Source organism: Gekko japonicus, unplaced genomic scaffold (genome assembly GCF_001447785.1).
Source record: "Gekko japonicus isolate JY-2015 unplaced genomic scaffold, Gekko_japonicus_V1.1 scaffold166, whole genome shotgun sequence".
NCBI lineage: Eukaryota > Metazoa > Chordata > Lepidosauria > Squamata > Gekkonidae > Gekko > Gekko japonicus.
Genome location: NW_015173127.1, coordinates 490,252 through 515,035, shown reverse-complemented (window position 1 = coordinate 515,035; position 24,784 = coordinate 490,252). Strand labels below are relative to the sequence as shown.

Sequence of the window (24,784 nt, the reverse complement as noted above, 5' to 3'; positions counted from 1 at the left end):
AACTGATTTTTATTTTAAAAATCATTTTAATCAAATCGATTTAAATCACAATTTAAATCACTGGTCCGTAAAACTAGATTTAAATCATTTTCTACATAAAGACTTATTCTTGCAGAGATAATCTTAATATCTGCACCCAGATGAAGGTTTCATTTTTAGAATAAAATTTTTTAAGATTAGTTTTACAGTTATATCAAAAAAACTACTGATTTGGTTATACTATTAGAACCACATCATAGATTATACCCCACTTTTCTCTACTTTAAGGAGTCTCAAAGCGGCCTACAATCGCCTTTCCCTTCCTCTCCCCACAGCAGGCACCCTGTGAGGCAGGTGGGGCTGAGAGAGTTCGGAGAGAACGGTGACTGGCTCAAGGTCACCCAGCAGGCTTCATGTGGAAGAAGGAAGAGGATTTAGTTTTTATACCCCCTTTTAAGGACTCTCAAAGTGGTTTACGATCACCTTCCCTTCCTCTCCCCACCACAGGCACCTTGTGAGGTAGATGGGACTGAGAGTTCTGAGAGAACTTGTGACTGACCCAAGGTCACCCAGTGGGCTTCATGGGGAGGAGGAGTGGGGACTCAAACCTAGCTCTCTGGAATAGAATCTGCTGCTCTTAATTACTACTCCACCTTTGTCCTCAATGGGGACCCCCAGTGGCTTACCCCATTCTCATACCCTCCATTTTATCCTCACAACAACCCTGTGAGGTAGAGGAGACTGAGAGGGTGTGACTGGCCCAAAGTCGCCCAGCCATCTTCCATGGCAGAATGGGGAGTCAAACCTGGATCTCCAATGTCCTAGTCGCTCTCTGTTTCATGAAGCTACCTTATACTGATCCATCAAGGTCAGTATTCGTCTCCTCAGACTGGCAAAGGCTCTCCGGGGTCTCAGGCAGAGGTCTTCCCCATCACCTCCTTCCTGGTCCTTTTAGCTGGAGATGCCGGGGATCGAACCCGAGACCTTCTGCATGCCGAGCAAATGCTCTGCCACTGAGCCGTGGCCCTTCCCCTGATTTGTAAATAACAGTCACATGAGGATAGTAGGAACCTGCGTATCAGTCTTCTCTGGTCGATGCCTGACTGCTACCTTGAGTTCTACAGAGCCAGCGTAGTGTAGCAGTTAAAACGTTGGACTAGGATCTGGGTTCGGATCCCTGCTGGCCCATGGAAATCCAATGGGCCAGTCGCCGTCCCTCGGCTGCATCTACCTCACAAGGTGGTTGCGAAGATTAAAAAAAGGAAAGCAAGAACCATTTATAGTACCTTTCAGGAAATGCAAGATTAAAATGTTACGTGGGAATAGTTACGTAAATGATTGCGGACAACGGGAATCAAAACATCACCAAAAAAGGGGCAACCAAAATGAATTCAGGAATTAGTTGGACTTTTTTTTTCATGCTGGAGAATTGAGCTCTGAATTCACTGAGCTCTGAATCCAGAGGAGGAGAGAAGGCGCCAGGGCAGAGGTCATTTCGCGGGGGATCGCAGTTCCCCCGGGTGAGGTACGGGGGGCGGGGCACATGACGAAGCCCTGCCCCCTGCTTCCGGCCGCCCCGCTTCCAGCCCTCATTCAGCCAGGAGGAGGCAGGAGAAGAGGGAGGGTAAGTTGCTTCCTCCCTGCCTCTCCCCACCCCTGCCTGCCTGGGGCCAGGGAGGGCCTTCGCGGGGCTTCCTTGCACTCCCGCCGGCCTTGCAGGTCCACCGCCGAGGGGCCCAGCAGTGGAGCTGCAAGGCCGGCAGCGGCCGGGACTGTTGGGGGCGGGTTGTGTGGCCTTATGACACACTTCTGGTGATGTCAGGGGGTGTGGCCTTATGACACACTTTCGGTGATGTCAGGGGGTGTGGCATATGCTAATGAGTTATGCTAATGAGTTCCCCTAGCTCTTTTTCTACGAAACGACCCCTGCGCCAGGGTATAGTCCGATCTGATCAGATCTTGGAAGCTGAGCAGGTTCAGCACTTGGAAGGCGGAGAACCAAGGAAGGCTCTGCAGAGACAGGCGATGGCGGACTACCTCTGCCTCTCACTTTCCTTGAAAGCTCCTTGCTGGAGTGGCCATGAGTCAGCTGCCATTTCATGGCACTGCCCCCACCCCCGTAGTGGTTAAAGTAGAAATGCGGGTTCAAATCCCCGCTCCTGCCATGGAAGCTCTCTGGATGACCTTGGGCCAGTTTGGTGTAGAGTGTAGACTCTAATCTGGGAGAACCGGGTTTGAGTCCCCACTTCTCCACATGCAGCTGCTGGTGTGACCGTGGGTCAGTCATAAATTCTCTCAGAGCTGCTCTCTCAAGCGCAGTCTCTGTCAAGAGCTCTCTCAGCCCCACCTCCCTCACAGGGTGTCTGCTGTGGGGAGGGGAAGGGAAAGGAGATTGTAAGCCACTCTGAGACTCCTTCAGGTAGTTAAGGGCGGAGTATAAATCCAATCTCCTCCTCCTCTTCCTTCTTTTTCTTCTTCTCCTCCCAACCTAACCTACCTCTCAGGGTTGTTGTGAGGATAAAAAGAAGAGGGGAATAATGTATGTCCTTGGTGTGAATGTCGGGTTATAAATAAAGTAAAGAAAGTAAAGAAACAAATAAAACACATGAATTCAGAGCAGTGTTCATTCTTTCTGGTTCCTGCAGAGCTTCGACAGCTGGTATTCCAAGGCCAGGGCTGTAATTCCTCCCTGTGCATTTAGGCTTGATGGGTCTGTTGTGTTCTCTGCTTACGGTAATAGATGTGCCAAGGCTCCCAGAAGTCCTTAATTGCCTCTGCCAGCTTGCCAAATGGCTGCTCTTCCCCCATTGTGCCACCTCCCCAGGGCGTTTTAGCAGCAAGGCAGGCCGGTTGGTCTGAGGTGCGATTGTTCCTTGGGTTAAAGTTGCATTAAAACATTTTTTGGACTACGCTGGCAACCTGAGCCGGGTGGCATGTTTCACTGTCTGTAATTAATATAACTTTTGCGTATCATTTTCGCAAAGTGTGTCGGTGCCAACGTTTGCAGTTGACGGACAGGTTGCACTTCGCTTTCCTTGTAACACTGTTACTCTCAAATGTGTGGAAGGAGGAGGCGAGTAGAGAGGGAAACTATAGCGTTTGTGGGGGCGGGGGGAATCACAAGAATGGAAAAATGGGAAGAACCAGTTTTCGTTTTCCCAGAATGCCAGGATTCTTTCTAATTAAGGCTGTCATTCCCAGTGAAGAAAGCTTAGATAATTGATCTATTGGGGTCCGTTCATCCAGTTGGTTGTGTGCATATATTTGCATACAAGTTAAAAAAAAAAGATAGCTGGGCCATACGGGCTGTGACAGACCTCATGTTACTCTCCACACTCTGAGGCAGGTTTTTCCCTCCAAAATTCTTAGTTCCCTTCAGGTACTGATCAGGCCCCCAGGAGTGTGATAATATTTGCGGCTTTATAAATCTGAATGTCCCACCCTGTGACTGAATCTGATTTGGCTTTTGGCCAAATCAGGAACTTGTCAGGAGAAAAACAGGGCCTCTCTTTTTAGAAGGCCGTAAGGCCGAAACACCTTTGGTCAGGGTTGCGTATGGTCTGTGTTTGAGATAACTGTGGGGAATTTCACATTACCCAGTTTCACCCGGTTTCAAGCCGGCAATCATCCGTTTTGAAGTGAACCGGTACAGGGCTGCCATTTCACACAGGGTTTGCCCCTACCAGAAATGAGCCGGATCAGAAACGGTTTGGCATTTCAGACTTGCACCGCTTTGTTTTCCCGCCGTTTTCCTCCTGCGCGGGTGATCAATTTTTTAAAAACGTTCGATTTATAGCGCTATAGCAGTATAACAAAACACTCCATGCATTCCAAGGGGATTTTTATAATGCTATTCCGTTATAGCGCTATAGCACTATAACGCTATAACTCGAATGTGAAAAAAAAAAAAAAAAGCCGGAGATCGCCCGTGCAGGCGAAAAAAGGCGGGAAAAAAGCGTATCGGAGCCGGGAGAGGGCACTGGAGACCACTTGGAAGTGGATGACAGGTAAAACGCTTCAGTCCCGGTTCCTAAACGGGACTGAAGCGTTTGTGTATGAAATGGCAAATAGATTCCGGAAGGGAACCGGTTCTCAAACGGGTTCTGTCTGAAATGACAGACCAGAACCTGTTTGAGAACCGGTTCCCTTCCGGAATCTATCGCCTGTCTGAAGTTCCCCTGTATGATTTTAATCTGAATTGAGGCCTGTAATTTGTTTTTTCATCATTTTGTAATAAATACATGTATTTTAATATATTTGATGAATATTTACATCTTATATTCAGTTACTTTAATACTGGGCCCTTTAATGTGTATTCATTTAATTCATTCTTAATTCATTCCTTTGGGTTAAGTTTTCTCTTCTTCCCTTTTTTGTCATTTCCAGCATAATCAGAGACAATGGTTTAGTTCATCAAAACGGGTTTAATTGGGTCGTTTAAACAAGGTGTTAAAGTGTTCCTAGCCTGTACTCAAATGCATAATAAAGATCAAACAGGCTGTGGTCACCAGAATATCAGCGAAGGTCACAGAAAGCGCCTCAGCAGTATCTCAGAGCAGAGAATCATGAGACCAGTTTAGGGGTGCAGAATTCCTGGAAGGTTCTGCAAGCTAGGGTGAAGTGAATTCTTACGGAAACGTTTAAATACAAGCGTATATTTTGAACAACGTGTGGTAGAGGTGGAAAGTCACCCCAAAAAAAGAGGGGGGGGGGAGCCAATTAAGCACAAAACTCCAAAGGAAGTTTAGAAAACTTACTGAGGGCCAAAAGTTAAAAACATAACTAAGTGTACAAAAGAGTGTTTATTTCAAAGACATAAAAAAACCTTGTAGGGGCCCAAATAAAGCCTCAAAATGTTCTAGGTTACAAATACACAAACAAGGACAGTTTCGGCTCACAAGAGCCTTCTTCAGAGGTCAAATAGTAAAAAATATACAAAGCAACAGAGTCCCTGTAACCAATGCCCCCTCTAAGCTGTGGAGTCTTGTGAGCAAAAATTCTACTTTGTGAGCTACTGGCATTAAACCTGTGAGCAAGCAATTTGGCTACTGCATAAATTAGTTTGCTCTGGAGCCATCCTTCCTGAGCTCAGACAAAAATTTGTGAGCTGGAGGCTAAAAAACTGTGAGCTAGCTCACACTAACTCAGCTGAGAGAGAACACTGCCTGTAACACACGTAAGGCAATTAACAATAAATAAAATAGGACCAAAATTGGAATGTTCCAATATGGAATTGAATGACACACCAAAAGGTTTCTATCTGGGGCCACAAATATATCTGGCCTTGTGTCAGAAGTAGTTGTATATACTGGAAGTAATATGTGTACCTTCCGGTTTAGGTCCTAAGAGTGCAAATAAAAATTGCCTTGTCAGGAGCAATGTGCCATCAATATGTAGAAGAAGAAGAAGAGATTGGATTTATACCCCGCCCTTCACTACCCAAAGGTGTCTCAGAGCGGCTTACCAACTCCTTCCCCTTCCCCTCCCCACAACAGACACCCTGTGAGGTAGGTGGGGCTGAGAGAGCTCGGACAGAAACTGCTCTCTTTCAAGAACGGCTCTGACAGAACTACGGCTTGCCCAAGGTCATCCAGCCAGGTGTGAGTCGAGGAGTAGGGAATCAAACCCGGTTCTCCCAGATCAGAGTCCGCACACTTAACCACGACACCAAACTGGTTACCATTTGAACTGCAGCCCACACTCTTCCCAAGAACCCCGCGATTCTCAGGAGCTAGTAGGAGCACACCGCTGAAGATGGGGCGTGCTCATGGTTCTTTGGATCCAGCCCTACTATGAACATGCACAAGAAGATACATGAAGCTGCCTTAGACTGCATCAGACCATCAATTGATCAAAGTCAGTATCATCTACTCAGACCGGCAGTTGCTCTCCAGGGTCTCAGGCTGAGGCCTTTACAAACTCCTTGTGAGGCAGGTGGGGCTGAGAGAGCTGTTGACAGAAACTGCTCTTTTTCAAGGACAGCTCTTATCAGAACTACGGCTTGACCAAGGTCATCCAGCCAGGTGCAAGTGGAGAAGTGGTGGACAGTGCCATCAGGTCACAGCTGACGTATGATGTCCCCATAGGGCAGTGATGGCGAACCTTTTAGAGACCCGAGTGCCCGAACTGCAACCCAAAACCCACTTATTTATCGCAAAGTGCCAACACGGCAATTTAACCTGAATACTGAGGTTTTATTTTAGAAAAAACAACTCATACATTAACTTAACATGATGCAAACAAAGTAAGGAAAGCAATCCCAAATGCTTTCATTTAATTAAAATTATTTGGCAGAGAATTCGACGCTTTAATGATGGTCTGGGCCTGGCTGGGGCGATGGCACGCGTGCCCACAGAGAGGGCTCTGAGTGCCACCTCTGGCACCCGTGCCATAGGTTCGCCACCACTGCCATAGGGTTCTCATTGCCTGCCTCTGCATCGCAAGCCTGGACTTCCATGGAGGTCTCCCATCCAAATATTAACCAGGGTCGACCGTGCTTAGCTTCGGAGATCTGACGATGAGATGTGAAAGTAGGTCATGTGAAAGACCTCTACCTGATATCCTGGTGAGCTGCTGCCAGTCCGAGTAGACAAGAGTGACCTCGATGGACCCAGGGTCTGTTTCAGTATAAGGCAGCTTCATGTGTTCATGTGTTTCCTGCGTCTGGAGAACCAAGGATCAAACCCTGTCCTGAGCATTGCAATGCAGGGTTTTCAAGGCAAGAAATGTTCGGAGGAGGTTTGCCATTGCCTGCCTCGCATCATGACCCTGGCATTCCTGGGCGATCCCCCATCCAAACACTGGCCCGGGCCGACTCTGCTTCGCTTCCGAGATCTGACGATATCCGGCTAGCCTGGGCTATCCAGGTTAGAGAGCTTCAGGAACACCGTGCAATGCACATACCTTTGTCAGCAGGGCTCTTTTTGTAGAAAAAGCCCAGCAGGAACTCATTAGCATAATAGGCCACACCCAACAGCAGGGACTCATTAGCATATTGGGCCACACCCCTGACAGCGCAGCTCATTAGCACATTAGGCCACACCCACATGTTACCAGAAGTGTAGTTATCCAGCCACACCCACCTTTTGCTCGTTATTCTGTTTACCTTGTTTGTTGTCCAAACCCAGGGCCTTTTTTGTAGCAGGAACTCCTTTGCATGAGTTTCTGCTGTTGGGTGTGGCCTATTATGCTAATGAGTTCCTGCTGGGCGTGGCCAACTTGGGAGCCAGCCGGAACTCCGTTCCTGTGCATTCCTTTTTTTTTCCTGCCCAAAAATAGCCCTGCCTTTTTGCCAAGTCAAGTTGTAGCATTTGACATGCTTACAAAATCTAAAAGCGGTAGCCAGGGTTCCCTCTAAGCTGAGTTAGTGTGAGCTAGCTCACAGTTTTTTAGCCTCCAGCTCACAGGTTTTTGTCTTAGCTCAGGAAGGAGGGCTCCAGAGCAAACTGATTTGTGCAGTAGCCAAATGGCTCGCTCACACCTTTAATGCTGGTAGCTCGCAAAGTAGAGTTTTTGCTCACAAGACCCCACAACTTAGAGGGAGCATTGAGCGGTACCATCCTAAACAGAGTTCCTGCAATTTAAGCCTCTTGATATCAGTGCGTTTAGACTGGGGTGACCCCACACAGGATTGCACTATACATTCAATCCTGTTTTATTTAAACAGTAATTGGAAACATACCCTCCAAATGAAGCAGGCAGCTGCTGTATTGTCAACGGCCTATCTACATTTTTGTGAGTCAGAAAAAAATGGGCAAAGAGTCGAAGGAGGGGGGAAAGCCATCAAGATGGTTGAAACTGGAAGATTTATTATTTGGCCCTAGAAATGGTCCTTTCTCCATCTGGTCAGTGTTAGCCTTATCCAGGAATGAAGTAAAAAGCGTCAATGCTTGTTTAGCCGAGGCAACAGGGAGATAAGTTTACTTGCTGTCACGACCATTTCTCTTTCAAACTACTTCCAGCCTTTCCTGGGCGAAGAAGCTATCGGTCTCTGCCTTAAAAATAACAGTAACCATGTATGCAGAGTGTCTGCGTGTGAGCGGTGCATGTAAAGACGAGTGTGGGATCTTGTCCATTAACCCCACCCCAGGGCTATTTTTGGGCAGGAACGCACAGGAACGGAGTTCCGGCTGGCTTCCAAGTTGACCACACCCAGCAGGAACTCATTAGCATACTATGCCACACCCAACAGCAGAAACTCATTAGGATTGGCTACATTAGGGGTGTGTGGCCTAACATGCAAAGGAGTTCCTGCTACAAAAAAAGCCCTGGTTTTGACAACAAACAAGGTAAACAGAATAACAAGCAAAAGGTGGGTGTGGCTGGATGACCACACTTCTGGTAACATGGGGGTGTGGCCTAATATGCCAATGAGCTGTGCTGTCAGGGATGTGGCCTAATATGCTAATGAGTTTCTGCTGTCAGGGATGTGGCCTGTTATGCTAATGAGTTCTTGCTGGGCTTTTTCTACAAAAAGAGCCCTGCCCCACTCTATGTCTATTCGGTCCCACATCAGGACAGAGCCTGCATGCATACGAACAACATGACTCTTTTAACGTACCTTTTGAGACGTGCGCTAAGCATTTCCATTTATGCACCGCTTTGAGCAGGTCATTGGCAAAAGCGGCATATAAATCTTGTAAATAAAGAGCTGGTCCATTCCCTGCACAGAGGGATTACATCTGATCAGAATCAGGTGACGCCACATATAGAGAACTTGCATGTAGGGGCTGGGTGGCTTCAGACTCTCCTTCTTGACTTACTAGTGGTATGTGTGCAGGGAAGAGCTGAGTTCAAGTCCAGTAGCAGTGTGTGTGTGTGTGTGTGTGTGGGTGTGTGTGTGTGTGTGGGTGTGTGTGTGTGTGTGGGTGTGTGTGTGTGTGTGTAAAGTGCCATCAAGTCGCAGCAACTTAGGGTGACCCTGTAGGGTTTTCAAGGCAGGAGCCTGACAGAGGCTATTAGCCACAAGGTATAGAAGGCTCAAGTGGTTAAGATGCTGAACTGCAGGCTGTGGAAGGTCAGTAGTTCAGCAGTTCAAGACCCGGGTTGCCGCATGACGGAATCCCGTCTCTAGTTCCAGCTCCAGCCAACCTAGCAGTTCAAAAGCAAGAAATTGCAAGTAGATAAATAGGGACCACTTCGGTGGGAAGGTAACAGCGTTCCGTGCACCTTGGCGTTTAGTCATGCCGGCCACATGACCACGGAAACGTCTTTGGACAGCGCTGGCTCTTCGGCTTTGAAACGGAGAGGAGCACCGCAACCCTAGAGTCGGACTCGACTGGCTTTCGAGCAAGGGAACCTTTACCTTTTACCTATAGATGGAACACTCTGTCTGGGGCAGTGGCGCTCTGTGTTCTTGGAGCTTGGGGGGCAAGAGTGGGAGGGCTTCTGGAGTTCTGGCCCCACTGGTGGACCTCCTGCTGGCACCTGGGTTTTGGCCACTTTGTGACACAGAGTGTTGGACTGCATGGTCCATTGGCCTGATCCAACATGGCTTCACTTATGTTCTTACATTCTAGGTGGTTTGCCATTGCCTTGCTCTCCATAGCAACCCTGAACTTCCTTGGTGGTTTCCTATCCAAGTGTTAACCATAGCCAACCCTGCTCAGCTTCCAAGATCTGACGAGCTCAGGCTATTCTGGCCCATTCTAGTAGAACCTTTGAGACCAAAAAGAATTTCAGGGTCTGAGCTTCCAAGAGTCAAAGCCCCCTTCGTCATACCAAGTGTTGGCCATGGCCAACCCTGCTTAGCTTCCCAGATCTGACGAGCTCGGGCTACCCTGGCCCATTCCGGTCCTTAGTATGAATGAATTTTATTGTTGCGGCGCTTAGCCAGCAATTTGGTCCTTAGTAGAGCCTTAGAGACCCAAAAGATTTTCGAAGTATGAGCTTCCAAGAGCCAAAGCCCCCTTTGTCATATCTGACACAGGGAGCTTTCTCTCTCAAAAGCTTACACCGTGGAAATCTTGCTGGTCTCGAATCAAGCTTTTCGGCTGCAGACCAGCCTGACTGCCCTTCTGAAACCCTGTACCTGGAGGCTCTATAATATCTGCAGACCTCCTTCTTTGGTAGCCTTGGTAGCCAACGGAGATTCCACTCAAGTCCACTGTCCTTTCTTCTCTTGGCTTGCAGCGAGTCGGATGGGAACCCCAGCACCGAAGACGAATCCAGCAAGGGGCAAGAGGACTTATCGCCCCACTCCCTCGTCAGCGCCTCTGACGGAGCCGCCGGCTTGAGCCTCCCTAGCCACATGGAGCAGGTGTACATGCAACAGCTCGGAAACACCAAAATCTCATTAAGCTCTTCGGGAGTTCTGCTGAACGGGAACTTGGTGTCCGCCAGCCCGTCCCCTGTTTTCCTGAACGGTACCTCCTTCATCCAGGGGCCCAACGGGGTCATTCTCAACGGACTCAACATGGGGGCCTCGCAAACCGTCGCTTTAAACCAGCCCAAAACATCCCCGGGCGCTTTGAGCAACGGGGTTCCCATGGCCGACATCTTGGCACCTTCTTCCAAAGACGTGAAAGACTTCAAGCTCCTCCAGACTTCCATGTCCGCCGCTTCGTCCTCCGCCACCACCACGACCTACAGTCCCAGTCCCGGGCCTGCCTCTTTCCCGGGCTTGACCCCAAGCATGGAGGTGAAGAAGGAAGAAAGCGAGGAAGCCATCGCTTCTCAAGATGGCGGCTCCTTGGTGACGTTTACGGCCCCCGTCCAGATAAACCAATACGGCATCGTCCAGATCCCTGGTTCGGCGGCAAATGGCCAGTTACTCAACGGAGGGATTGGGTTCTCGTCCCTGCAGCTGCCTTCGGTTTCCGTGGCTTCTTCCCAAGGTAAAAGCTTGTCTGTTTAAGCACATTTTTATTTGCTAGGCAGTTAAAAGGCAAGATGTTATCTTGCATCTTCTTGCAGCTGTGCCTGTATAGGATCAGATCCAATGTAGCCATTCTGCCAGTGGTCATGCCTTCCCCCAGTGTAAGGAGGTTTTTTTACAGTGAGGGTAGGCACCAGCATTAACTAAACTAGAGATGTAACATTCCTAAGTTGTTGGTCCTCCAGGGGAACTTGTTGGCCATTGTGTGAGACAGGATGCTGGACTAGATGATCCACTGGTAGGATCTAGCAGGGCTCTCTCTAATGAAGGTTTCGGCCTCTATGCTGTGTTGTTGGCCCTCCAGAGGAACTGGTTGGCCACTGTGTGAGACAGGATGCTGGACTAGATGGACCACTGGTCAGATCCAGCGGGGCTCTAATGTTCTAATGAAGGTCGTGGCCTCTATGCCCTGTTGTTGGCCCTCCCGAGGAACTGGTGGGCCACTGTGTGAGACAGGATGCTGGACTAGATGGACCACTGATCAGATCCAGCAGGGCTCTAATTTTCTAATGAAGGTCTTGGCCTCTATGCCCTGTTGTTGGCCCTCCAGAGGAACTGGTTGGCCACTGTGTGAGACAGGATGCTGGACTAGATGGACCACTGGTCAGATCCAGCGGGGCTCTCATGTTCTAATGAAGGTCTTGGCCTCTATGCCCTGTTGTTGGCCCTCCAGAGGAACTGGTTCGCCCCTGCGTGAGACAGGGTGCTGGACTAGATGGACCACTGGTCCGATCCAGCAAGGCTCTTATGTTCTAAAGAAGACCTCAGTCTTGGCCTCTATGCCCTGTTGTTGGCCCTCCAGAAGAACTGGTTGGTCACTGTGTGAGACAGGACGCTGGACTAGATTGACCACTGGTCTGATCCAGCAGGGCTCTTCTTGTGTTCTTAAACTGAGGGGGGGGGGAGGTATGTGTTCCCCCCTCCATTTTTTCCTAGGAGGAAAAAGGAAACTTGAGGAAACATTGAAATAATGGAAACACAAGGCAGTACTTTCCTATCAAAACTTATCTTACTTGATTTAACAATGTAAAATGCTTCATTTATAATGTAGCATGGGTAAGGATACTGTTCAGCATATTTATTGATTTTAACAGTATAAATATCTTAGTTTTCTGTAAGAAAAATGGCCAGTACACCTAGTAGTTGAGAGAGTTGCAAACTGTATGCTACCTTAGCACAAGTATCCTAATATTTACCATCTTGAGAGGCAGCCAGAGTTAAAAATTGAAGGTAGAAACCAAAGTCTGTAGTAAACAAAATGTATTATTTGGAGAGGGCTCTCGCACAGATGCAGCCCGCTGGAATTACCAGCATGTTTGGATTACCAACATGGTTAGACACCAAGCTATTTATAGCTTTGAAAGCACTGACCTCTTCAATGAGGTATTATCATTCAAAACATTCTCGTTTATTAATGATTGTGCCAACATTATTCACGTCTGAACACATGAAACTGCTTTAAACTGAATCGGACCCTGGGTCCACCAAAGTCAGCATTGTCTACTCAGACTGGCAGCGGCTTTCCAAGGTCTCAGGCGGAGGTCTTTCACCTCACCTACTGCCTGGTCCTTTTAACTGACTACTTAATTGAACCTGGGACCTTCTGTATGCCAAGCAGATGGGCTCTACTGGTAGCAGGAGCTCCTTTGCATATCAGGCGACACACCCCTAGTGTAGCCAATCTTCCAAGAGCTTACAGAGCTCTTCTTACTGGGGCTACTGTAAGCTCTTGGAGGATTGGCTACACTAGGGGTGTGTGGCTTAATATGCAAAGGAGCTCCTGCTACCAGTAGAGCCCTCCACTGAGACACACTCTTTAAAGTATGTTGTATATAGGCTGGATCCAAACAGCTTTTTCCACTGGTGAAAAAAAGGGAGGAAAAGGTCATATGGGATCATGGAACCTGTGTAGCCAATAGCCATGTGGAATAAGGGCAGGAGTAAGAAAGCGAGCTGAGTGAGATTGAGTTAAAAAGCTGGCTGGATCGGACCTTTTGTCTACAATATGCATAGGAATTATCGTCATTGATATATCTAACTTTCGACACGGCCAGATCCATGACTACTTAAATCCAATGCTCCCTCTAAGCTGACTTTGGTGAGCTACTGGCATTAAAGTTGTGAGCAAGGGATTTGGCTACTGCATAAATTAGTTTTGCTCTGGAGCCATCCGTCCTGATCTAAGGCAAAAATGTGTGAGCCATCTCACACCAACTCAGCTTAGAGGGAACACTGCTTAAATCCCAAGGCTGGAGCCATGAACAGACATGGTAGAGATTTCTCCGTAGCTCTGACAAGGGCTGTTCTTGAAAAAGAGCAGTTTCTGTCAGAGCTCTCTCAGCCTCACCTACCTCACAGGGTGTCTGTTGTGGGGAGGGGAAGGGAAAGGAGTTTGTAAGCCGCTCTGAGACACCTTTGGGTAGTGAAGGGCAGGGTATAAATCCAATCTCTTCTTCTCTTCTTCTTCTTCTCTCTCTCTCTCCCCATTCTTTTATCTTCACAACAACCTTGTGAGGCAGGGCTAGTTATATGAGACTGATGGGCCCCAGGTCATCCAGAAAGCTACTGGCATTAAAGTTGTGAGCAAGGGGTTTGTCTACTGCATAAATTTGTTTTGCTCTGGAGCCATCCGTCCTGATCTAAGGCAAAAATGTGTGAGCCATCTCACACTAACTCAGCTTAGAGGGAACACTGCTTAAATCCCAAGGCTGGAGCCATGAACAGACATGGTAGAGCTTTCTCCGTAGCTCTGACAAGAGCTGTTCTTGAACAAGAGCAGTTTCTGTCAGAGCTCTCTCAGCCTCACCTACCTCACAGGGGGTGTCTGTTGTGGGGAGGGGAAGGGAAAGGAGTTTGTAAGCCGCTCTGAGACACCTTTGGGTAGTGAAGGGCGGGGTATAAATCCAATCTCTTCTTCTCTTCTTTCTCTCTCTCCCCGTTCCTTTATCTTCACAACAACCTTGTGAGGCAGGGCTAGTTATATGAGACTGATGGGCCCCAGGTCATCCAGAAAGCTTCATGGCTGACATTGGCCCTGTTTTTCTGAGCCGTGCTTGTGCATCATATGTATAAATAGCGGCATCTGTCTTAGGAGCAGAGGTAACACCTAAGCAGATTTATGCAAAATGATGAATATGTGCATATATGTGCTTGTTTTGCATAATGCTGTTTCCGTTCATTGCGAGGAAGGACAAAGCTCCTCAGACCTCGGAAAATCTTGGGAGTATTAACACACATTTTCAAGTGTATTTTCTTCTTCTTTTAAAAAAAAAATATGAAAGTTAAGATGTTCCAGAGTGTATCGTATTTTGCATTCAGTAGCAAACTCTTGTCGCTTTCTGGTACAGCTGCAAAATGCACATTTCCCTGACTTCGAAATCCCATGTTTGAAGAACAAGTCATTTGCTCTGTAACTAAGGTTAACACCTTACACCGGCTCATACTGCCCTAACCTGGATGGCCCAGGTTAGCTCGATCTTGTCAGATCTTGGAAGCTAAGCAGGGTCGACCCTGGTTAGTACTTGGATGGGAGACCACCAACGAAGTCCAGGCTTGCTACCTCTATTTGTCGTTTGCCTTGAAAGCCCTACAGGTATGCCATAAGCCGGCTGCGACTTGACGGCACCGGTTCTTGCTATGGATCATCTAGTTCAGTGTTGTCTTCTCTAACAGGCAGTGACACTTCCAAGGTCATGGGTAGAGAAAGGTCTTCATTAGCATCTGCTGCCTGAAATGGTTTAACTGGAGAGCGCAGCAACTGAACCCAAAGTCCCCATGTTTATGGAGTGGGGCGAGAGCTCAGGGGGAGAGCTTCTGCTTTGTACGCAGAAGGTCCCAGGTTCGATCCCCGGCATCTCCAGTTGAGTGGTCCAGGTGGGAGATCACATGAAAGACCTCAGCCTGAGACCCTGGAGAGCGACTGCCGGTCTGAGTAGATGATACTGACTTTGATCAATTGATGGTCTGATGCAGTCTAAGGCAGCTTCATGTATCCTCTTGTGCGTGTTCATAGTAGGGTTGGATCCAAAGAACCATGAGCACTCCCATCTTCAGCGGTGTGCTCCTACTAGCTCCTGAGAATCGCGGGGTTCTTGGGAAGAGTGTGGGCTGCAGTTCAAATGGTAACCAGTTTGGTGTCGTGCAGTGATGGCGAACCTTTTAGAGACCGAGTGCCCAAACTGCGACCCAAAACCCACTTTATTTATCGCAAAGTGCCAACACGGCAATTTAACCTGAATACTGAGGTTTTACTTTAGGAAAAAACAACTCATACATTAACTTAAGATGATCCAAACAAAGTAAGGGAAGCAATCCCAAATGCTTTCGTTTACTTAAAATTATTTGGCAGAAAATTCGACACTGTAATGATGGTCTGGGCCTGGCTGGGGCGATGGCACGCGTGCCCACAGAGAGGGCTCTGAGTGCCACCTCTGGCACCCGTGCCATAGGTTCACCACCACTGTGGTTTGGTGCCAGTTTGGTGTCGTGGTTAAGTGTGCGGACTCTGATCTGGGAGAACCGGGTTTGATTCCCCACTCCTCCGCTCGCCCCTGGCTGGATGACCTTGGGCAAGCCGTAGTTCTGTCAGAGCCGTTCTTGAAAGAGAGCCGTTTCTGTCCGAGCTCTCTCAGCCCCACCTACCTCCCAGGGTGTCTGTTGTGGGGAGGGGAAGGAGTTGGTAAGCCGCTCTGAGACTCCAGTGAAGGGCGGGGTATAAATCCAGTCTCTTCTTCTTCTCCTTCTAACCTGGAGGCAATCGTTCAGGCTTCCTCTGAGGGGACGTGGGTTTTGCTTGTAAAAGGACACCTTTAGATCTAACAAGGTTCAGATTCTTTCAGGTAAATCTGTTGAGGTAGCTGTGTAGGAGGAGGGTTGTACAACACAAGGGAGCTGCGCAGGGTCTGTGATGTATAGGGATGGGTTTTGGGCCCCGGAACAGAAGTATGGCCTTCCTTAGTTTAATTAGGGTTGCCAGTCCCCAGCTGGGGGCGGGGGATCCCCCATTTTTGCGGGCTCCGGCACACCACTGTCCAGCTGGCCGGCAGGAGAAAGCCCCTCGCCACAACAGCGACATGGAGCGATGTGCCTACGTGACCTGGAAGTGATGTAGGCACATCGGTGATGTCCGGGGGGAGGGGATGCTCTGGGTTTTGGGGCAAAACTCCATGATTTGAGGGCAAGGTGGGGCATTCAGTAAACAATGAAATAGGATTTGGGTCGTAGAACCAACCAGAGATCTAAAAAATCAGAACTGAAAGAAAGCGTAACTGTTAACATGACACATTGATGATGCAAGATTACATAAGGGAGATCCACCTTACAACAAACTGTACGCAGTAGCATAGGCCACAGTCCCTAATAATTTGTCCAATTAACTTTGTGAATCGTTTTGTACAGTGCTGCTCTGTTGCCTGCCTAGACAGAGAGATTGGATTTATACCCTGCCCTTCACTCAGAGTCTTAGAGCAGCTTACACTCTCGTTTCCCCTCCCCTCCCCTCCCCACAACAGACACCCTGTGAGGTAGGTGGGGCTGAGAGAGCTCTTTCGAGGGCTGCTCTTCCTCTCCCCACAACAGACACCCTGCGAGGAAGGTGGGGCTGAGAGAGCTCTCTCGGGGACTGCTCTTGAGAGAACTTGTGGCTTGCCCAAGGTCATCCAGCAGCTTTAAATGGAGGAATGGGGAATCAAACCCAGTTCTCCCAGATTAGAGTGTGCGCACTTGACCACTACACCAACCCTCTTGAATAATTCAGTTTTGCATAGTTTGAGGAAAGCAGTCCAGTGGAGCCTGAGCGGTGGGTGTTGCCTTCTGACACACTTCCAGTGACGTCAGGGGGTGTGGCATATGCAAATGAGTTATGCTAATGAGTTATGCTAATGAGCTCCTGCACCTCTTTTTCTACAAAATGTCCCCTGGTATGAGCCATCGTCTGCACACACACTTCAGAAGCTCATACCTTGAATAAACCTTTGTTGGTCTTAAAAGTGCCACCGGACTCAAAAGTTTGTACTACTACTTCATACCAACACAGCCGCCCACCTGGATCTATCTTTCAAACAATAGACGGAGGAGTTGTTTTTAAGCAAAGTAGCAAAGCAAGATATATCAGTGTGCTGTGAGTGTGTAAATTTTGCAGGGTAGGGTTTTCTAATATTAAAAAGAAAGCTGCGTAAGCAGTTTTAAATGCAAACAGTCGCCAAGGTGCCTATCCGAGTGGAGTGAAAAATTGTCCTGCAAAGTTCAAAAGGGATCTCCGTGAGTCCAATTTAAGCGCATGAACTAATTTCGCTGCAAGCAGGCAGGTGTGTGTGTGTGTGTGTGTTTTTCTGTCACCTTGAGAGAGAACCTTATACGTACTTGTCAACTTTACCATCTGGGTGATAGCTTCACCTCTCTGCTACTCATTTTTTGTTCTTCGGGAAGGCAGCGGAATGCAAATTTTGTCCCAACAGAGGCTCATCTACTTATGACTCACTCAAAATGAATTTGTTTTGGTCATTCGGTATGGAGCCTCTTGCGTAACATTTAAAAAGCAAGCGAAAGGGTTTGATGTTTTAAATTTCACTTTTTTTTAATTTGTAATTTTATTGAGCATGGTAACAGTTGTACAACACAAGAAATTCAGACCAACGGATACAACAGATAACAGACAATACATTTTGAAATGGCCTGTGTAGAAAGCAGAAATATAATTATTTGTTATACAACGCAGTATTAATAGTGTGTCAAAAAATTGGTTTTTAGTTGTTGGTTTTTAGTGTAATGCAGCTTGAGAAACAAACATTACCATAACAATATAGAATGTGGCAGTAGTAAGGTTGTAACAAATCTAAACATTTGACGAAAGTCTTTAAAAGACTACAGTTTATCAGTTAACAGTTCTGGTGCTTGAAGTAGAGGAAGAGATGTTAGTAGGGTGAAAACTGACTAAGAGAATTCAATGAATAGACAAAGCAAAGATAGCAGATCATAGAAAAAATAACTACTTTTCATACCCACTGTTGCAGTTGGGCCCACTCAGGGGAGATGACTTCATTTTGAGAGAGAAAATCAAGAATTGGGTACCATTTCCTATCAAAAGAGGACTTGGTAGGCTTCATATGGACTGAATTTATTTTGTTAGTAACGGATTCCATGAGATATTGATCCCATAACTTACGAAACCAAAGCTTTAGATCAGGAGGTTTGGGATCCTTCGTGTTTTAAATTTCACTGATGACCAGGACTATTTTTGGGCAAGAACGCACAGGAACGGAGTTCCGGCTGGCTCCTGAGTTGGCCACACCCAGCAGGAACTCATTAGCATAATAGGCCACACCCAACAGCAGAAACTCATCAGCATTGGCTACAGTAGGCGTGTGGGGCCTAACATGGAAAGGAGTCCCTGGTACAAAAAAAGGCCCTGGGTTTTGACAACAAACAAGGTAAACAGAATAAGAAGCAAAAGGTGGGTGTGGCTGGATGACCACACTTTTGGCAACACAGGACGGCGGCCTAATATGCTAATATGCTGTGATGGCACGGTGTGGCCTAATATGCTAATAGGTTTCAGCTGTTGGGTGTGGCCTGTTACGCTAATGAGTTCCTGCTGGGCTTTTTCTACAAAAAAAGCCCTGCTGACGACATTCTGATCACAGCTTTGGGGTGATGTCAGGGAGGGGCCGTGGCTCGGTGGCAGAGCATCTGCCTGGCATGCAGAAGGGCCCCTGGTTCAATCCCCAGCATCTTCAGTTTAAAAAGGGTCAGGTAGGAAGTGATGTGAAAAACCTCAGCCTGAAACCCCGGAGAGCCGCTGCCAGTCTGAGTAGACCATACTGACCTTGATGGACTGACGATCTGTTTCAGTATAAGGCAGCTTCAGGTGCTTCTGCGATGAATCCAGCTATGGACAAAGTCTCGTTTTTAGTGACCTTCTTGAACCAGCACTTGCTGTTCCCAGGCACTTCCTTGGCTGCCTCCCCCCCACTTGATTCCCCACTCCTCCACTTGCAGCTGCTGGGTGACCTTGGGCAAGCCACAGTTCTCTCAAGAGCAGTCCCCGAGAGAGCTCTCTCAGCCCCACCTTCCTCTCAGGGTGTCTGTTGTGGGGAGGGGAAGGGAGAGGAGATTGTAAGCTGCTCTGAGACTCCAAGTGAAGGGCGGGGTATAAATCCAGCCGTCTCCTCCTCCACCTCCTCCAGATCCTGGAGGTTTTTTGTCATCTTCTGGCCCCACTGCTGGACCTCCTGATGGCCCCTGGTATTTCTGGCCACTGTGTGACACAGAGTGTTGGACTGAATGGGCCGTTGGCCTGATCCAACATTGGCCTCTCTTATGTTCTTATGTGTGGAGCAGGGGTCACTGGGGGTGTGGAGGGGGGAGGTATTTGTGAATTTCCTGCATTGTGCAGGGGGTTGGGCTAGATGACCCTGGAGGTCCTTTCCAACCCTCTTCTTCCTCCTCTTCCTCTCCTCCTCCTCCTCCTCTCAAGTCTATTGCCCTTTTAAGTCTGTTTTTTCTTTCCTTGTGTAGATGACGTTTCTACTCTTTCATGCCCTGCCTTTCTCTAAAATGTCCTACACGATCAGTGGCAGCCAGGTCGCCTTGTGTTCACAGTAAGTGGCAGCCAGTGATGATGCCTCTGCCTGGCCCCGCCCTCTGTGACACTGGAGCAGCTCAGCCAATCACTGCCAAGAGCCTTCATCTCCCCTTTCCCACTAGTACATGAGATAATTGTCATGCCTTACTTGAGATTTCATAGTTGGAAAGATATTTCTCCCACTTCCTAAATGAGAAAATCCGATTGCGGCAGTGTATCTATGAGTGATAGACTTTGGATTTTAAGCATTTACTTTTTAAATTCATTTATCTTTGTTATTTTTTAGTTTATTGCACTTTCTCAAAACTATAACAAGGTGAGACAGGGCTATATAGTAGAATAACAAAGATGTATCGATAATCAATAAATTAACCACAATGCATAAATGCATTTGGTGTAGTGGTTAAGTGCGTGGACTCTAATCTGGGAGAACCGGGTTTGATTCCCCTCTCCTCCACGTGCAGCTGCTGGATGACCTTGAGCAAGCCATAGTTCTGTCAGAGCTGTCCTTGAAAGGGCAGTTCTTGAAAGAGCTCTCTCAACCCCACCTACCTCACAGGGTGTCTGTTGTGGGGAGGGGAAGGGAAAGGAGTTTGTAAGCCGGTCTGAGACTCCGAAGGGTGAAGGGCGGGGTATAAATCCAATCTCCTCTTCTTCTTCTTCTTCTTCAGATCTAGACGTAAACAGTAAGCAGTGAGTAAACCATATTTGCCCCATTTTCCTTGTCTCCATTTTAATCGAGATATTGAAAGTACTGAAAGATCTTTCAAAATTACCACAAACATAGAATATCAATTATTATCAGGAATATCACCTTGTTTTGTCAGATATTCCACAATGGGGAACCAGATTGCCACACAGTTAGATGAAGATGGTTATAATCCACCTTTCTCACTTGGACTCAAGACAAATTAAACAGAGTGAGTCAATGCAATTGACAGATGGGACGTTCAATAAACAATACAATAGGATTAGGGTTGTAGAACCAGCCAGAAGTCTAAAAAAAAACTGAGGCAAAGCCTAAGTCTTAATATGACATATTAACTAATACAAAATTCCATAGTTTGGGCAACCTATATACAGTATTATAGGCCACGGTCCTTAATAATTTTTCCAAGTAACTTTGTGAATCATTTAGTACAGTGCAGCTCTATTGCTTGCATGGAAAAGGCCCTCTTAAGTAATTCATTTTTGCATTGTTTGGCATTCACTGCTGCAAGACATGGTGGCAGCTAAAAGCATAGACAGCTTCAAGAGGGGTCTGCATAACTATATGGAGCAGAGGTCCATCAGTGGCTATTAGCCACAAGGTACAGATGGAACACTCTGTCTGGGGCAGTGATGCTCTGTATTCTTGGTGCTTGGGAGGCAACAGTGGGAGGTCTTCTGGTGTTCTGGCCCCGCTGGTGGACCTCTTGATGGCCTCTGGGTTTTGGCCACTGTGTTACACAGAGTGTTGTACTGGATGAGTCAGTGGCCTGATCCAACATGGCTTCTCTTATGTTCTTATGTCTCTGGGGCGGTGATGCTCTGTATTCTTGGTGCTTGGGGGGCAATATTGGGATGGCTTCTAGAGTTCTGGCCCCGCTGGTGGACCTCCTGATGGCACCTGGGTTTTGGCCACTGTGTGACACAGAGTGTTGTACTGGATGAGTCAGTGGCCTGATCCAACATGGCTTCTCTTATGTTCTTATGTCTCTGGGGCGGTGATGCTCTGTATTCTTGGTGCTTGGGGGGCAATATTGGGATGGCTTCTAGAGTTCTGGCCCCGCTGGTGGACCTCCTGATGGCACCTGGGTTTTGGCCACTGTGTGACACAGAGGGTGCGTTCAGACGCGGCGTTTGCAACAGTATAGGTGCCGGTTGCAATCGGTGTACTTACCGGCGTTCACACATAGTTTATCTGCCTTCCGTCCCTAACCGTTGCAAAGCCCTTTAAACCGTTGTACTCTGCCACTAGGTCCCCAAGTGGTGGTATCCTGAGTACAACGGTTGTAATCGCTGTACCCGATTTTTGCCCGCCATTTTTTTTTAGGTTGCCGATATGCGCTTGGGCGAAGCTTCGCCCCGGCATTTGTTTTTTTTAAAAAAAGAAAAGGCCCTTAGTTTAACTTTCTGGAGGAGTCCGGGACTTCAGGGAGGACAGTTTGGGCTTTAAACTTTAAAGGTAAGTCCTTAACCTTTAAACTTTAAATGTAATATGGGGTGTTTTGAGCATGCGCAAAGATCGCCATTCATTGAGCATGCGCAAAGATCGCCTATGCGCATGCTCAATTTGAGTTGTTGTTTTTTTAAAAAAAACACCGACGCCCGCAGCATGTGAACGGGCATACAGCGATGGGCTCCGCTGTGAGGGAGGTAAGTGTGATCGCATTTCAGCCGGCATAAACTGCACCGGTTCCAACCGGTAACAGTTTATGCCGGCTGAAACGCCGCATCTGAACGCACCCAGAGTGTTGGGCTGGATGGGTCAGTGGCCTGATCCAACATGGCTTCTCTGATGTTCTTATGTTTTCATAGTTTGCAGACAGACACGAGTGGAGGCCCCAAGGAGAAGGCATGTGTACAGGCAGTTGTTGATTTTGCCCATTGCCATGAAGGGCTTTGTACGTGATAGCTAATACCTTAAATTGAGCCCAGTAACTGACGGGCAACCAGTGAAGTGCCTGCAGTATGGGGAGTAATACGCATAATCCATCAAGCTTCTGATAACAGCCGAACCGCAGCACTGTGCACCAACTGGAGTTTCCAAATTGATTTTTAAGAGAGACCAATGTGTGTATCTAGGAGCTGTGGTGGCTCAAGTGGTTAAGACGCTGAACTGCAGGCTGTGGAAGGTCTGTAGTTCAGCAGTTCGAGACCCGAGTGCACTGCATGACGGAGTGTGCCCCCGTCTCTAGTCCCAGCTCCTGCCAACCTAGCAGTTCGAAAGCAAGAAATTGCAAGTAGATAAATAGGGACCACTTCGGTGGGAAGGTAACAGCGTTCCGTGCGCCTTGGCGTCTAGTCATGCCGGCCACGCGACCACGGAAACGTCTTCGGGCAGCGCTGGCTCTTCAGCTTTGAAACGGAGATGAGCACCGCAACCCCAGAGTCGGATTCGACTGGCTTTCGGGCAAGGGAAGCCTTTACCTTTAATGTGTGTATCATGTGCCATCAGCATGCTTCTGACGTATGGCAGCCCTCCAAAACATCGTATCGTTCACAGCCTTGCTCGAGTCTTGCAACCTGAGGGCCCCGGCCTCCTTGACTGAGTCAGTCCGTTTCACGTTGACTCTTCCTCTTTTCCTGCTGCCTTCGACTTTCCCCAGCTTTATGGTCTTTTCCAGTGAGTCTTCTCCTGACGTCATTTGCGCCTCTGCACAACTTAAAACTCTCCCTCCCGTTCCCTTCTGTCTTTCACTGCAGGCAACATATCAATCAACCAGAGTTCCTCAGACGGGGCCACGTTCACCAGCGACTCCACAACCGCACAACAAGGGAAGGTGTTTTTCAGCTCCCTCGCCCCCGGCGCCGTGGTGTACACCGTCCCCAACTCAAACCAGGCCGTCGGACCCGTCAAGCAGGAAGGTCTGCAAACCAGCCTTGTGTTTTCGCAAGTCATGCCACTCGGTCAGAACGGCCAACTGCACGAAAGCTTGCCTTCGGACAGCCTGCCCGGCGGGGGCCTCCCGCCAGGAGCCTCCTCGTTAGTCAACATAACCCTGTCGCCCAATTTCTCCCTAGCGCCGCCCGCTCTCTTAAACGCCGACGAGCTCGGCCCCGGGCTGTCCGAGAGCCCGCCCCTGCCGTCCCCGGCGACGAGCGGGGCAACCGTCGTTTCCGTCAGCAGCGCCCACTACGCGACGCTTCAGAACTGCCCCCTCGTCTCCAGTCACGACCTGATGTCCATTTCCACGACGCAGCCGGCCCTGGAAGGGGTCGGCCCCGCCGCTAGCAACCACCCCGAACACCCGTCGGTGCACGTTCACCCCAGCTTCACCAGAGAGCAGCGGCTCCTCCTCCAGTCGGTGCCCCACCTAAAGGACAACTTCTTGCCCGACGCAGACAGCAAATCGGCCAGCAACTTAATGATGCTGGATTCGAAATCCAAATACATCATGAGCAATATGGTGGACGCGATCTGCGAAGAGCTGGAGACGGACAAGAAGGAGCTCGCCAAACTCCAGACGGTACAGCTGGACGACGATATGCAAGACTTGTAAATGTGTGTGGTTTGGGGTTGTTTTTTTCCCTTCCTTGTTTTCATTTCGGTAGACTCCCTCCTCGCGAGGGCCTAGAAGCACAGGGTGTGATTCCTCATCTAGTCCAAATATGTATATGGGACAACTCTGGGGGGGGGAAAAGCACACTTTTAAGTATCCACGTTTTAAAATAAGTGGAGATCTCCATTAGCCAAATGAGGTTGCCGGTCATTGTTGTGCATGCAATATAGCCTTCGAATAATAGTACTCTTTAACTCGTTTAGGAGGGAGGCGATCCCTCAATCCGGCATGGGATGGTTTGGTTTACAGATATAATCCAGGTAGTTTCATCAGATGCGCTGTACGTTAGTGTATTTTTCAGAGGTGATACCCTCCAAATATATATGTATATTATATGTATCTATCTACATTTTTAACCTGCCCTCCTCCAGAGAGTTCAGGGCATTGAACACGGTTCTTCCCTCCCTTATTTCCCCCTCACAAACACTTAGGGTTGCCAGTCTCCAGTTAGTGGCTCATCTCCAGGTTACAGAGATCAGTTCCCCTGGAGAAAATGGCTGCTCTGGAAAGTGGACTCTATGGCATTATACCCCACTAAGGCCCCTGTCCTCCCCAAACCCCGCCCTCCCCAGGCTCCACCCCCTCAAATCTCCAGGGATTTCCCAACCCAGAGGTGGCAACCCCATGAAACACTCCTGTCAGGTACGCTAGGCCGAGAAGGAGCTACGTGGAAGAGCAGGGGTCTGAACCCAGGCCTCTCTCCAGTTTGAGCCTAGTACCACCATACTGCGCATAATAGTTTTTAAAAAATGTCTTTGTTGAAAAAGCCTGAGACAAGTTCTTGGTTTGGATGAAGGTTTATTTCTAGACTTCTAGACTGCAGGCGTTGAAAATGGGTCGTGTCCAGGGCTAGTTTTGGGCAGGGACGCACAGGAACGGAGTTCCGGCTGGCTCCCGAGTTGGCCACGCCCAGCAGGAAACTCATTAGCATAATAGGCCACACCCAACAGCAGAAACTCATTCGGATTGGCTTCATTAGGGGTGTGTGGCCTAACATGCAAAGGAGTTCCTGCCACCAAAAAAGCCCTGGGTTTTGACAACAAGGTAAACAGAATATGAAGCAAAAGGTGGGGTGTGGCTAGA

General features: G+C 48.3%; 1 protein-coding gene across 1 annotated transcript in view; it reads left to right on the top strand.

Annotated features, from left to right (window-relative positions):
- SIX4 (SIX homeobox 4) overlaps positions 1-24,172 on the top strand; it is a 37,330-nt gene extending 13,158 nt beyond the window's left edge. Inside the window, exons 2-3 of the mRNA XM_015422014.1 lie at positions 10,111-10,814; positions 22,845-24,172. Coding sequence (XP_015277500.1) covers positions 10,111-10,814; positions 22,845-23,641 — 1,501 coding nt within the window. The 3' untranslated portion in view covers positions 23,642-24,172. The remainder of the gene's footprint in view (positions 1-10,110; positions 10,815-22,844) is intronic.
- Positions 24,173-24,784: the final 612 nt, after the last annotated feature.